Source organism: Syngnathus typhle, linkage group LG9 (assembly GCF_033458585.1).
Source record: "Syngnathus typhle isolate RoL2023-S1 ecotype Sweden linkage group LG9, RoL_Styp_1.0, whole genome shotgun sequence".
Lineage (NCBI taxonomy): Eukaryota > Metazoa > Chordata > Actinopteri > Syngnathiformes > Syngnathidae > Syngnathus > Syngnathus typhle.
The window spans coordinates 8,977,114-8,991,939 of NC_083746.1; the positions used below are offsets into that span (position 1 = coordinate 8,977,114).

Genomic DNA, 14,826 nt, shown 5'->3' on the forward strand with positions numbered 1-14,826 from the left:
AACCCCCATTAGCCTCCTATTGCCAGACGCCTATTCAGCTGTCCAGCGAGTCTGGTTTCAACTGGTTTTGGTTATGCGTGTGCGTGCGTGCGTGCATGACAGATGGATTCTGAATATAAATGAGTGTTTCATTTGCATGCGGTCATTTCAACAACCCAAAATGGTGAGTTGGATAGTTCTTAAACACTGTATCGAGTAAGTAAAGACATCAAAAGGCGAACATGAAAACTCTATTTATCTATTTTTACAATAGCACCAAATAATGAGTTGGGACAATCTGAAAGCCAATTCCTAAAGATTACTACTATTTTTTTTTTTTTTATAATATCAAAACAATTCTATAAACACAGTGTGAGTTGCCACCCAGTCAGTAGCTATACTTATAGCTGGGTCATGCATTGCCCTCCTTCAGTTTTGTAAGGAGTAGTATGAGTTACTGCCAAGAAGGTCACATAATTTTGCCATAGGGGATCTCCACTCTGTCACACAACAGAAGTACGATGCTATTTGTGTGTCACTTTATTCTAAAAGAATTTCTAAAAGTAAATCCAAGTACAAACAAGAATTAGTAAGCATTGACCTCCCGGGAACAAACTAATTGATGATTTTTAAAATAAACACAATATTATTATTATTACAAGATTTTTTTTTGTCATAAAACAAGGTCTTGTTACTTGCCTGTAATTATACGAAGAGCTGATCTTTCCACAAGATGTTTTAACCACTGGAGGTGAAAGCAACAGAGAGAGTTTCACTCTATAGAACCGTGTTGGCTACCTCATGAAAAGAAAATTATTGTGATAATGTACAGTAGGTCGATAGACATTGCTGGAAAGAGGCAATGTGATCAATAATAAACAAAAGCAAACCTCTCTCTGGCTTTCTCCAGAGTCAATACCTTAGACACAAAGAGGAAATGAACACTTGGGGGGAATCAATCACAAGTGACGCAAGCACTGATTATGCACCTATAGAGTCCGTGCAAGCATCCGAGCACGACTACTACATGTGGATGTAGGGGTGGGGGGATCCAATGGTTCAAAGGGTCCTTGTATATGTGGCCTTGCCAGTAGTCGTCTTTCACGAGGCACATGTGTCAGCTGCCGGTGGTGTCACACTATTTTTAGCATTCCTGTTCGTCCAGCCCACACGTCCAAAGGATCATTTGAAATGACAGGTACCAAAACGCTTGATACAAATGAAGAAAATGATTATTATTTTTTCTGATACCCTTACAACTGATGTCAAAAGTTGCAGATGATTGAATGCCAATAAAAGTGATTGACCACCACAATTTGATACTACTACAGCAAATGTATTGATCCATATTGTAATCATCAAATATTCTGTGCTTTAATTGGGTTTCATGGCAGTGCTAATAGAAAAAAAAAGTTGAATGCTAATTACTCCCTCACTGTGTTCATATTCCAGGGGTGATGCATGGTGTCCTCATTACATTGCTATAAAAGGAAAATGATCCAATAGGAAATAAAGAGAATTGACTGCAATGTCTGATGACATGATAGCGGGAGCCATCTCGCATCAATTTTCTTAGACACAGAATTACAGTTGAGTCACCAGCGCGGAACACAAAATGACTAACCTCTGAGCTGACTAACGAGATCAGATACAGAGATGAAGCATTGGGACCTGCAGCCAGAAAACAAACTTAAATTAGCTCCCGGATCTAATCACGGCTAAACATGTCCCAAACAAGTCAGAGAATTATAACAGTACATGGGAGCCAAACTCCTTCCCTGTCAAACCTCCAAACTGAGCACGCCAGTTATGAAACGAACATATCTTGTTAATCTAAATTAACATTATATAAAAAGAACAACACACACACACAAAATGACCAGGGCATCGACATGGCAAAAAAGATGCGGGGCCACAGTAACATTGAACATTAGTGTCAAGTAGTGGACCACATAATATCATTATGCGGGCTGTAAATTGCCCGCGGGCCGCACGTTTGAGAAAAAAAAAAAAAAGGCTCACCATCTCATTATCTTTTAGTGATTAAACAATGTGTCACATGCTGCTACTGAGCTGGAGAGTCTGATGGTAAAAATTACATGTTTAAAAGGGACCCCGATAGCGCAGATGGATGATGGCGCTCAGCTGGTGTAACCCGTTATAAATGTGGGATGCCTGTTACCTAGCAACCAAACAAACACATATACACACATGCCAACATGTTGAGCTGCCAAACAAGAGCGACGAGGACGACAGAATGAGTTTAAAGGCATGACGGTATGCCTGCGTGTGTGTGTTGGTGATTGCATACAAACGTGTAACATCCAAAGCGTTTCCAAATCTGTTTCAGTCTATCACGGGGACGTTGGCAACTCAGTGTGACAAAAAAAGCCAGCGGTGGACTTTAAAACAAACCCGGTAATTCATGAGCCACACCGGCTTAAAAAAGCACATCCTGGTAGATTGCAGTCTCATTGCAACATCTCAATGCACAGTAAAACTGATAGGGCAATAGTCAGTCTGTAATATATTTAAAAAAGCATGTGCACAGCTTAGCACACCCATTTTCACATTTGTCACATACTTGTTTCATTTGTAAATTCCTCTTGCAATTCCATCAAGCCATATGGTAATATGGGACATTTGTTGCACACCGCCTCCAGCAACCCTAGAATAGGACAAATGTGTGAATAGCAAGCTCAAAGCCAGGAATTTGGCATTTCAAATGGCAGGCTTTTGTTGGTTTTATAGGGTTCTAAAAATAAAATGTAATGATGGGTTTTCAGATTGTAATCACTCTAATATAAGAAGCAAGATTTGTGTGGGGTGCACGTATTATTGTTTTATTGTGTGCCCTGCCTGACAACCACATTGTCAATCCCTGCCATCCAGAAACCTTCTATCACCCTAATAAGTGTACATAATGTGTTTTAAGGGATTATTAACATTATGTCAAGTTTTAATATGCATTTTTGGCCTCATATTTAAGCAGCTATAGTTAAAACATATTGTAGTTGGATCCCACTTTACCACTAGAGGGTAGAAGAGGGTAAGAGAAGAACTGAGCTACAAAAACTAGGTGGGTTGTAACCCCAAAGGTGATATTGAGCATAAAATATGAGGGACGTTTACATTTTAAATTAGCAATGTCATACTGCAGATCTCAGCACTGAGGCCTTTATAAGATGTCAGCACCTTTAGACAAAGCAACAGAATATTGGGGGGAAAAAAAGAAGTCTAAATGGATGCTGTCAGTGAGACCCTACAATTTGAAATTGTAGATTGCTGTCTGTTGTGCAATTTTTATGACCCTGGAGTAATTGTAGTCTCCTATTCTTACCAGACAGACATTGTTTCATTCTAAAATTTAACAGTAGACAGAACCTTTATCTCTCTCTAATTATTTCTTTACATTCTTGGAAAAAAAGTATATTTTGAACAAATAAGGAGTACAATATGCAAGTAGGCCTTTTTGTTTTAAAAGGTAAGGCGTAAAAGTAGTCATCAGGAAAAATACTCAATTACACGTGCACAAAAACTGGAAGTTGAAGAACTGATTGCCACGCATTGGTTTACTTACAGGTTAATTATCTACTTTGTGTCATATAAAAAAAAAATGTCTCCAAGACTGTGTTGCCGTGTAGATTGGGTCCACGTCTCCCCTTGCTATTTTAGCCTGAGATGACGCACCTGCAGCTTCCTTCATTTGGTTTTACGTTGTTTCCGCAATGATGCTGCTGGCCCCGCCCCTTCTCAGCATCATCACTTTCCTCCTCCTCAACGGGAGAAAAATGTACTTTTTGCATCCAGCCAGTCGCTCAGTCTGCCTTTAGCCACCAGTCGTATATAGATATTTAAAAAATATATAGACATTTCTAGCCTGATATTTTTGTTGGCCACAAGGGGGATTGTGCTCTAAATGTGAGCCATCCACACTGGCTCTGCAGCCGTTTTTTGTACACAATGGGGATTTAAAAGAGAAAAAACTGCAAAGATTTCTTCTTGTTGTTCTGCCGTGACACTTGAACGCACCATGCAGCATCCGAGGGCATGGCGAGCTGTGCTGCTCCTCACAATCGTGATTCGCACGGGGTTGTCAGACAGATACGGTAAGGTTATTAATGCTTGAAGTCTGTATATTTTTTTTCAAATTTATTTATTTATTTATTTATTATTATTTTTTATATTTTAATATTATAATCTTCACTGTGAGCTGCGACTTGCATCGTCGACATGGTGGTTCTGTCTTCTGTGATTTATTTTGCTAAACAAACAGTAGATTGTTATCTGTAACACGAGCTGATGATTAGCTACAGAATGCCAAGTGAGGCGTGATGAGGAGTGCATTTGCATTCTCTGTTGATGTATTTTTCAAATAGAGATGCCAACCATATATGGCCACTACTTTACTACCATTTACCACATTGCATCTTTGGCGTCAAACTATACATATATGTTTTTTTTTTTTAAACATTTTTTAGGATGCTTCCGTTCACCTTTCGTTAGCTGTTTTTTATCCTTCTATTCTTTATTTTATCCGGTCCCCTCTATTTTTAAGATCATATCTTCATCGAGTAAATAGCCAAGTAAAAAAAACAAGTCAATATCATAATTTCCCTACATTATTATTGAATTATTTGGCCAAAAAAATAAAATACCAATGATACATCTTCATATAAGAACAGGATTTCATATTTAATTTGAGTAGAAATGACAAGATTGTAAATTCAATAATAAAAGTTGTATACATATGTTGGGCTTACCGTATTTATTTGGTTAAAATGTTAGGATTCGCTTATAGTCAACAAGTCTTGATTAGAATTCTGGAACTGTGCTGCATCATAATGAAAGCTGTTTCTAATATTCTGCTTCCCTTATTAAATGGGAAAGGTGCTCAACATCTTTTTAGAGGCTGCCATTATTTTTAACTTAATTTCTAATGACATTTTTTTCAACAATGTCAATCAAAGCTGATGACAGGAATTCAAATGTTACAATTCATTCATGATTCTTCTTTTGACAAAAACATGCTTAGTGTTGACTTTGATGTGATTTTGATTGTCTCTCACGTACAAATGGAGAGCAGAAAGCTTCAAATCAAAAAGGCAAGCTGGCAGGCAGCGATAACAGTACATTACCTGAAGCATTTGCGTCCTATCTCAAACCAAACACCTGCTCATTCACATAAAAGCAAAATATCATCCCCTTGAAACCTGATGAGAAACAACAGAAAACATTTACAAATTAAAAATCACAATTCAATGGTGGAAATTCTATAATTGTACCATTTTTTAAAGAAAGACATTGGTTTTACAGTACCCCTGCAGCAGTTGTTACTTGGATGAGTAAACTTCTAACATACCCATGATTCTAGTGAGAATAATTGATATTGAAAACGGATTTGTAAATTGTAACCACTTGGGTGAATGTCGTAATTGATTGTTTTGTTTCCATCACGGTGCATTCGTGTAAAACCACCACCCTGTCGGGCTTTGTTGAATTCACACATTTTACCTGTGGCCATTGTTTGTTTGTTTTTTTGCATCAGGTTGCCTGTTTGAGAGAAAACTGTGCTCCAGGGATCAGTTTTGCTCAGATGGTAAGACACACACACACATATCCTGGTGGTTGCATTGACAAAAGACCTCAGCAACAAAATCAAGACAAATCAAGTCAAGGATTTTTTTCCCCCCCTATGCCATCCCTATGTGTCCGATTCCCACTGTGACGTTCCCATCTTGGTTTCATTAGCTTTATCGAAGCCCCACCTCCCTCCTCTGCTGTCTCCATGGCAACACTGACATCACGTTGAGGTCGACACCCCCACAGTTGTTGTGCTAATACAGTGATGAGTCACTGACACAGGCTTTACGTGCTTCTCTGTGAAAATTGCATTTACGCACATAGCATCGCAGTAGCGCAGAATACTGCACATGAGCTCCCGAATGAAAATAAATTAGAACATGTATTTTTCAACCGGGAAGAGAGAGGGAGAGAGAGTAATGTGATGTAATGCAGGTTTCACATTGACTAGCAGATAATAAACATCAGCAGCTGCCAGATCGCATTTGGCTAAAGAGGCATCTACCTTAACTCTACAAATTGATTCTATTATCCATGTAAACAGTGAATGATTGTAGCATAATTTTAAAATGGCCAGTTTGTAGTTGTTCCCCCAATTAGAAAATAACTACTAAGAGAGCAGTTTTCCAGTACCAATATTACAGGCTACAGACAATTTAAATAACGGCTTTGTTAACTGGAAGATAATCTGTGGCCTCGGAATAGCAACGCTAAACGTTAGTAGCAAAGCAATTTGATCCTTGTAATTGTGTGCGGCTTCATTTGTGTCAAAAAGACGCATATTGGACATTTTATTTTTAAATTGACCAAATAAAAAAACTAACACATATTCCATCAAAATGTATTACATGGCATTATTTATTTTATATTACAAATTGACTTATAATTTACTGGTTAAATCCAAACCTCACGTCGAAGAAAATAGAATTTAGGCAAAACCATTCAGTTTATGTATAGTTCAGGGTTGGGGGGGGGGGGACGAGACTGTTCTCTTTGATGCATAATTAGAAGCTAAAAAAAACACATTAATCCCCTTTAATCTGCTCACTTTAACAATTCACCGTGTCACCATAGCAGGCGGGTTTGTGTCAGATTTAGAGGGCGTACAGAAAGACTGCAGTGAGTCATTTCTGCGCCAGAAAATATCCTCTGTTTTGGTCAGTCTCTCATATTACAGTCTGAAAGTTTTTTTTTTTTGTCATTTGCTAATAAGTTTATTCTATTCTATTCTATTCTATTCTATTCTATTCTATTCTATTCTATTCTATTCTATTCTATTCTATTCTATTCTATCATATTATATTATATTATATTATATTATATTATATTATATTATATTATATTATATTCTATTCTATTCTATTCTATTCTATTCTATTCTATTCTATTCTATTCTATTCTATTCTATTCTATTCTATTATATATTATATTATATTATATTATATTATATTATATTATATTATATTATATTATATTATATTATATTATATTATATTATATTATATATTATATATTATATATTATATATTATATATTATATATTATATATTATATATTATATATTATATTATATTATATTATATTATATTATATTATATTATATTATATTATATTATATTATATTATATTATATTATATTATATTATATTATATTATATTATATTTCGACAGGATTTTGATTCAAATGTGAAGAATAATGCCTGTGTAAATCACATATAGATTTGTGATCAAGTCAGTCGTCGGTCATATTGTTGCCATAAGGCTGCCCGCAGGTAAGAAGAAAATGCTGAAAATAATGATTGACAACGGTGAAAGGCCATTGTTGACGCTACTGTAGCAATCAGGATAAAATGTGTGGGCTGTACTTCAGTTGTATGAGTCATTGTTAAGTGCTACCGTGGCCACACTGGATAGAAAGGTCGCATCAGGAAAGCTTTGCATATTTCATACTCCAAGTTAAGTAGAAAGCAGGGATTGGCGAGGGCGGTTATTTTCCATGAATACATACAAAACAACATTTTGCTTACCAGATGGGCTGTTTGGTCAGTGTCGCAGTTCCAAGCAGGACCGGGTCCAGTACCAAGTGACGGTTCCTGTATTGAAGAGAATGCAAGAAGTCCTGAAACAGCTCATGCTACAAGGTAAATTTGGACGATTGAATAATAATTTCTTATGGCTAAACTGTACTTACTTTGTGTACACATGTAGGTCTTTCCTGGCAGGATGACATCACACAGTATATTCTATCAAAGGAACTGAAGAGAGTTCCTCACACCACCCAATCATCTAAACCGAACGCTTCCTCGCATGTTCCGTAAGTTTTCACCCATCAGAACAGAAGTCAAGCCGAGGTGTCCGATCAATCCCTTCAATCCTCCCTCTGCTGCAGTTCAGCTCTTATCTGTAATCCGCCACTCCGTGTCCATCCTAATCCTTTTGGGGGGTTTTGGGGGGTTGCAAGGTCCAAGCAGCAGATCTCCAAGCCAGGGTCTGCAACACCTGCTGGCAACTATGCAGGTTACATGATTGTCGAGCCTCCTCGGTCGCAAATGCAGGGAGCCTCCATCAACCCTTACACATACCAACAGGTTCAACTTTTTTTCATGAAAGCCTGCAAAATCCTTTACAATGAAAAACACCAGAACTACCTGCTAACAAATATTTCTCCCAATGGCAGCACAGGCACCAAGAAGAAGCGGAGAGATCCCTCATTGGAGGAGGAGGAGGCTACGCCCGCCCTTCCGCATGGTTGCAGGCCAATCAGAAAGAGCGAGAGCGAGATAGGCAACTACTTCAGGAGGCACTGTCCGTCTATTTGGCTTCTGCACCATCCTCTTATCGCCACCGTGGGTCAACCTCCTTGGCATCTGCGGGTAAAGACATCACTGATATTGTCACGCATCTCGATACAATGATTTCATATCATTACATATTCTCAGGCCTGCCTTACTATGATGACTTTCAAATGGAGATACCAGTGGAGTATACAGAAGATTATACACTGGAGAGACTTGGATCTACAAATAGGCAAACGCCGTTTCAAAATAAGGCCTCTCAGGTTTACAGCACCCAGTCAGGAAATAATGGTAAGGAAAACCAGCAACGCATGTCTAGATGCTTTGTATATTTGTGATTCTGATTTAAGCTTTGTTAGATGGCTTGCTGCAAAAAATGTCAGGCGTTCTACAAAAGTACGGAGTTGACCCGAAAGAGCTCAGCCAAGAGCAGCTCTACAAATTAGCCCTCATACTGCAACTGCTGCAAGCCAAAGACAAGACACAAGGTATTACATTGGACTAAATACCAGAGCTAATTAGACAATATTTATAATAAAAAAAAAATAGCAACTAATCTGTTTGCCTGTCATCTAAATACCTGAAATTTGAGTTGAATAAGATTAGCTTGTTTTGTGTCTTTTTCTCTACACAGATAAAAATGAGAAGGACCTTGTCACTCTCAAGGAGGTAAGGATTTGCCTAAATTTGGAGCACAGGAAATAATGTGCTAAAGTAGTATGTCCAGTTGCAAAAGTCTCAACCCCCCAAAATGTACCTTGTGTTGATTTGTGGCAGTCACCCTTCCCTTGTCTTTCTTCTAAATAGATGCAGCGATTAAAAACGGACACCATGTCCAGTAAGCCGGAGAAGCTTGCTTTTTTCCCTGTTGCACCTGAGGCCCCTCAAGGCCCCCAACCTGTGTCAGCTGTAACCACACCCATGACGAAGAGCGCAGGCCCCCTTTCGTCCGCCTCCCAAATGCCACTGGTTGCTCCTGGAGAAGGAGCAGGTTTAGAGAAGGAGGGAATGCCACAAGTTGAGGCTACGGGGGCCAAAGAGGAGTATGGCTACATTGTCACCAACCAGAGGTCAGAAGAAGATATTCCAAAGCATTTCATTCTGCTGGCAAAAAAATATTTAAATGATGATTAAAAACAAGAGCATAATAAAGAATCTCTTGTCCAGCCCTCTGAGTTTATATGATGGTGTGAAGCTTGTGGAGCTACTGGCTGAGAAAATGCACCTGACAACCAGCAGCTTCATCAATATAAGGTAGGATGTGATTTTGCTTATTGCTTGCAAATATATCATGCAAACATCTCTTGACAGTTTATATGCACATGTGTGTTTTGCCTCACTAGCGTGGTGGGACCGGCACTGACATTTCGTATTCGCCAGAATGAGCACAATGTGACAGCTGCAGAGGTGGCGGATAAAGCCGGTGAGACTAGGAAAACAAACATACCCATGCAGCTTTGCACCCACGCAAGTTGTGTTTACGCACATTCAAAGTGAAGCTTTCCAAGGTTTCTTTTTTTCCCCCTCATAGTTAAGACTGACTCACATTTTTGTTTTCTTACTATAGTGTCGGAAAAGAATTTCTTGGAGTCTGAGACAAGCCTGAAGATTCTACAGACTGGTGTGGGAGAGGTACAGGATAGACACGCACATCCATACAGCGCTCGACAAATACTGTAGATTCGGGTTTATGTACCAAAACAGTACCGGAATTTTCTGACTATAAGTCGCGTTTTTTTTCATAGTTTGGGTGGGGGGGCGACTTATACTCAGGAGCGACTTACATATATGGTTTTTTTTCACTTTTTTGGGCATTTTATGGCTGGTGCGACTTATACTCCGGTGCGATTTATAATCCGAAATTACGGTATTTTGAATTTAGATGACATATTGGATCTCATTAGAGTTCATTTAAATGCAATTAAAAGAGGTAATACATTTTTCTGCCTGGTACATTTTTTTCCCCCCATACTCACTGAATGTTCCAGAGTGAACGAATGACAACACAGCTCACACGGCACCATTTCACTTGTTGCCATGGTGCTTTGTTTCCTCTCCCCCAATGCGGCGCCCAGATCCGAGGTACTATGACAACAGGTGTCATTAACCTATTCCCTCGTTCCGCACTGACTGCCTGCATGAATCATCACCAGTGATTTTTTTTTTCTTAAATAATGGATTATCAAACAAAAGGGCTTTTTAATATGAATGTCAGGTTGGTGTGCAAACACAGCAGTGTGGGAGGTCGTGATGTTGTAAAACTGCAGGTACATTATGTACTGTACATTAACAGAATGTGTGTGTGTTTTTCCAGAGGACAAATGCACAGGGTCTCCCGCAGGTAACCAGGGTTTCCCAGGGCTCCAGTGGGACGGTCATCACACTGGTTTCCATGGCAGTGGTTGGGGGAGTGTTGATACTGGCTGTGGTCATTGCTTGCCTCAGACATTATGCTCACCAAGTGGCCAATGGCAAACTTGGTCTGGGGCCAGAGGGAGGTGCCGAAACACACTTTGATTATCAGGTGAGGCGTTGTTGACCTTCAGACGCTCGCTTCATTTCCTCAGTGCGGAGCATCATAGATTTCGGTCATTTGCGTTAATATATTTCCACTGCTGTTCATTTATACGAGTAGTGGGAAAAAAAACTAGTGGCTGAATGAACCATAGCTGGCTATCAATCACCGGTCCACTTCTCCCTTTGTCTCTAACGCATATTCAGGAGTTATGTCGACAGCACATGGCATCCAAATCATCTCTGTCCCGTCAGGACTGCGTGGGCCCTGCGAGCAGTGGCGTGGCGGGTACAGCAGCCAGCGCCGGCGGGCGACGGGGAACGGATACGTCCCGTGTGAGTAGCGTTTCCTCCCAATTCAGCGATGGCCCGCAGCACAGCCCGTCCTCCACCCACAGCTCCACTCCATCCTGGAGTGAGGAGCCTGCCCAGTCAAATATGGACATCTCCACCGGTCACATGATTCTGGTAGGCGGACACGCAATCACAGGCAATAGCCGTGAAAACCTATGTGCTTATGTTCTGCAACTTTCCGTCAGGCCTATATGGAGGACCACCTTCGTAACAAGGACCGCCTTCAGAAGGAATGGGAGGCGCTTTGCTCCTACCAGGCCGACCCTAGTTCAGTGGGCGCGGCTCAAACTCCCAACAACATGGCCAAAAACAGACAGGCTGAATCGCTCCCATGTCAGTTCAAGTAGTGTTTTGTTCTTCCTTTAGTGTCCCAATCGGGTTTATCCATAAAATTTCATTTTTGATCAGCCTCACCTTTTTCTCGGCAGACGATCACTCACGAGTGAAGCTGAAAAGGGATGTGAACCCGAGAAAACAAGATTACATCAATGCCAGCTTCATTGTAAGTCAATTTTTACATAATGTACGATAGCCAAATTTCCCAATGAGAAATTCATTACCAGATCTGAACTAAAATTTGGCTTGTCAGACTTACGATTTTCTTCTTTTCTTCATTTGGACCGATAGTTTGATCATGACCCTCGCCAGCCAGCCTATATCGCCACTCAGGGACCTCTGCCTCACACAGTGGCAGATTTTTGGCAGGTGAGCACATACATTTCACTAATCATTATCGGATATGTGTAGAGCCATACACAATACGTGCGTGTTCTTACCACGCTTCAGATGGTTTGGGAGAACGGCTGCACGGTGATCGTGATGATGTCCGCTCTGGCGGAAGACGGACAAAAACAGAGCGAAAGATACTGGCCAGATGAGGGTTCGTCACTCTACCATATCTATGAGGTAAGGTTGAGATGTTTTGACTCCCCCTGGTGACCAATGATGGTACTGACAAGTTTTAGCGAGATTAGTACGTATCGACTTTGATGACCTTCTTTCTCCTCTTAGGTGAACTTGGTGTCAGAGCATATCTGGTGCAAGGACTTCCTGGTGCGTAGCTTCTACTTGAAGAATGTCCAGACGCAAGAAACGAGAACCCTAACACAATTTCACCTGCTGAGCTGGCCGGCGGACGGAATCCCCACCTCAACCCGGCCCCTGCTTGACTTCCGCAGGTGTGAAAACACGGCGACACAAATGTGCACGTTGTGTTTACACAACCTGGGAAAGAAAATATTTTCCTGTTGGGTCGTCATTTATCACCATTTTTGCCTTTAACGTCACATTTCTCCTACCTTGTGTCCTATCACGTATCATCAATATTTACCACAAAACTCATCAACCTAGCGCAGTGCTTCTCAAATAGTGGGGCGCGCCCCCCAAGGGGGGCGCGGTGCTATTCCTGGGGGGGCGCGTGTGACCCTGGGGAACAGGCTTTTTTTTTGGCAGTACTAGAATAAAGTGTAATTGCGCGTTTACTACAGCAGGGGGCAGTGGCGCTCTCATTGTTACTTCTGTCACGTTTGCGACAGTGCAACATTTTACGACTTACAAGACAAGTTAGGATAGTCACGGTGGGGAGGGGGGGCGCGAATAGTTTTCTTCTTGCTAGGGGGGGGCGTAACAGAAAATAATTGAGAAGCACTGACCTAGCGACATCCTTATTGCCGTTCCTCCATTTTGTGTTTCTTCACTGCTCCTCCTCTCTCTCCCTCTACCCCAGTGCACATCTCTAGATGTGCAGGTTTGTACTCGAACATCTCCCAGTGTCATTTTTGCGGTTTGCAGCTAGTACTCTGGCTCCAGTTGCATAGTCACAAAAATGAGCATTGGCAGGTGTGACTGGCTACTGCAAGAGGGACAGTGAATCCGGGGCTTCCTGCCATTTAATCGCCTCCACCACCTCATAAATCTCATCTTGTCATCCTTGACTACATTATCCATTTCATTCCTCTTGTTGCTCTGCTTTCTAATTGCTTTTAATTCAATCACGAGCCACGAGTAACTGTGGCTGCAGTCATAAATCTCCTTCTCAAAACACTTCACTCTATAACAATTTGTCCAGTGAAAGAGGTCAGTAATGCACTCTTGTTGTGTCTGGCTTTTGCTCTATTATTTTTCTTCTATTTCCTCTCTTTGATACTTTTCAGGAAGGTGAATAAATGCTACAGAGGTCGCTCCTGCCCTATTATTATTCACTGCAGGTAAAAAAAAAAAAAAAAAGAATACACGACCTCATATAATGTCAGAATTACAGGATGCGACCAATCAATTTATGCAGTATAAATTGATGGTGGTGGTTGCTATGCGTACTCTGACCTTTCTTTTGCTGTGCCGCAACCGCAGCGATGGGACCGGCAGAACCGGCACTTACATTCTCATTGACATGGTGCTGAACCGCATGGCCAAAGGTGAGTTTGCTCTGCTTGCACCTACATGCGCATATTCGGATCAGAGGAAGCTTAAAATGGCGGCTGGTAGAGTAATGACAAAATTTCACGTACTACACAGCTCAATCTTAGTCATGAAGTCACACGAGGAAAATTATTTCACAATAAAAGACATTGGCCAATTGCCACTATTTTGTTTTTCACTCCTGAAATTTCACTTAACTCATAATTCAGCCATAATTTGTGTCGCTTTTCAAAACACAATAAATTTCTGGATTTGAAGATTTTGGCTGATCTTCTCTTTAGGAGTCAAGGAGATTGATATTGCTGCCACACTGGAACACGTCAGAGACCAGAGACCCGGTTTGGTCAAAACCAAGGTACCAATTTTTTTTTTGCAAATAATTGAGTCTAATTTGTTCAGTGTTTTTCTACTCACTCCTCTTATTCTCGCTTCTCCCACGCAGGACCAATTTGAATTTGCACTGACAGCTGTTGCTGAGGAGGTGAATGCCATCTTGAAAGCCTTGCCGCAATGAACAGCGGCACCGACACACACACACACACACACTAAGACCCAAAAATATTGTAAGAGAGCCACATCGGCCAGCGGGACGAAACGGTCACATATCATGGGACTCAAGAAGTTCAATCATTAAAAGTATTTAATTTAATAATAAATTATTTTATAAAATGTTTTAATTTTAATTGTTTGTTTTTTTATTTTGACCATATGTGAATATGGTAAGTATGAGCAGTCTGAAGACAAGAATACAGTGCCTGTTTGAATTCTGAATTTCTGTGGACCAGAATACTGTATGCGACTGTCTTGTGTCAATTTTAGATGTTTTTTATCGTGAGGTTTGGCTTTGCCTTCACGATTGTCTACATTCATGTGTTACTTATGTACTTGAAAAAAAAAGTGCACACCATCATGTTTCTCTCAATCATCTTCGGTGTAAATTGTTTAATTTCCGTGAAGCTATGTGATTAATGTAAAACTCTCTCCGATGATTGTATTTATTTCATGTAGCAGGCAGATAAAATATCTATAAAAAATGTATTTTTGACTTAATGAATAAATAAATTTGTGATGTGATGCAGCAAAAATAAACACAGATTACAACTGTGTTTTTGTACACAGCGGGCTCTATTTTCACAGGGGGGACTGGAGTCAATTCTGGTCTTTTTCCTCAAACCTACGCATT

General features: G+C 40.3%; 1 protein-coding gene across 1 annotated transcript; it reads left to right on the forward strand.

The window, feature by feature from the left end:
• Positions 1-3,802: 3,802 nt before the first annotated feature.
• On the forward strand, positions 3,803-14,763 carry ptprna (protein tyrosine phosphatase receptor type Na). The gene is made up of 24 exons (XM_061286612.1): positions 3,803-4,088; positions 5,528-5,578; positions 7,593-7,703; positions 7,771-7,876; positions 8,024-8,150; positions 8,240-8,435; positions 8,502-8,648; positions 8,717-8,845; positions 8,992-9,026; positions 9,165-9,427; positions 9,525-9,611; positions 9,701-9,780; positions 9,925-9,989; positions 10,672-10,881; positions 11,079-11,339; positions 11,411-11,558; positions 11,654-11,727; positions 11,853-11,930; positions 12,012-12,131; positions 12,237-12,403; positions 13,379-13,432; positions 13,575-13,639; positions 13,925-13,998; positions 14,086-14,763. The coding sequence occupies exons 1-24, from the start codon at positions 4,013-4,015 to the stop codon at positions 14,155-14,157; spliced, it is 2,796 nt and encodes a 931-aa protein (XP_061142596.1). The 5' UTR covers positions 3,803-4,012; the 3' UTR covers positions 14,158-14,763.
• Positions 14,764-14,826: the final 63 nt, after the last annotated feature.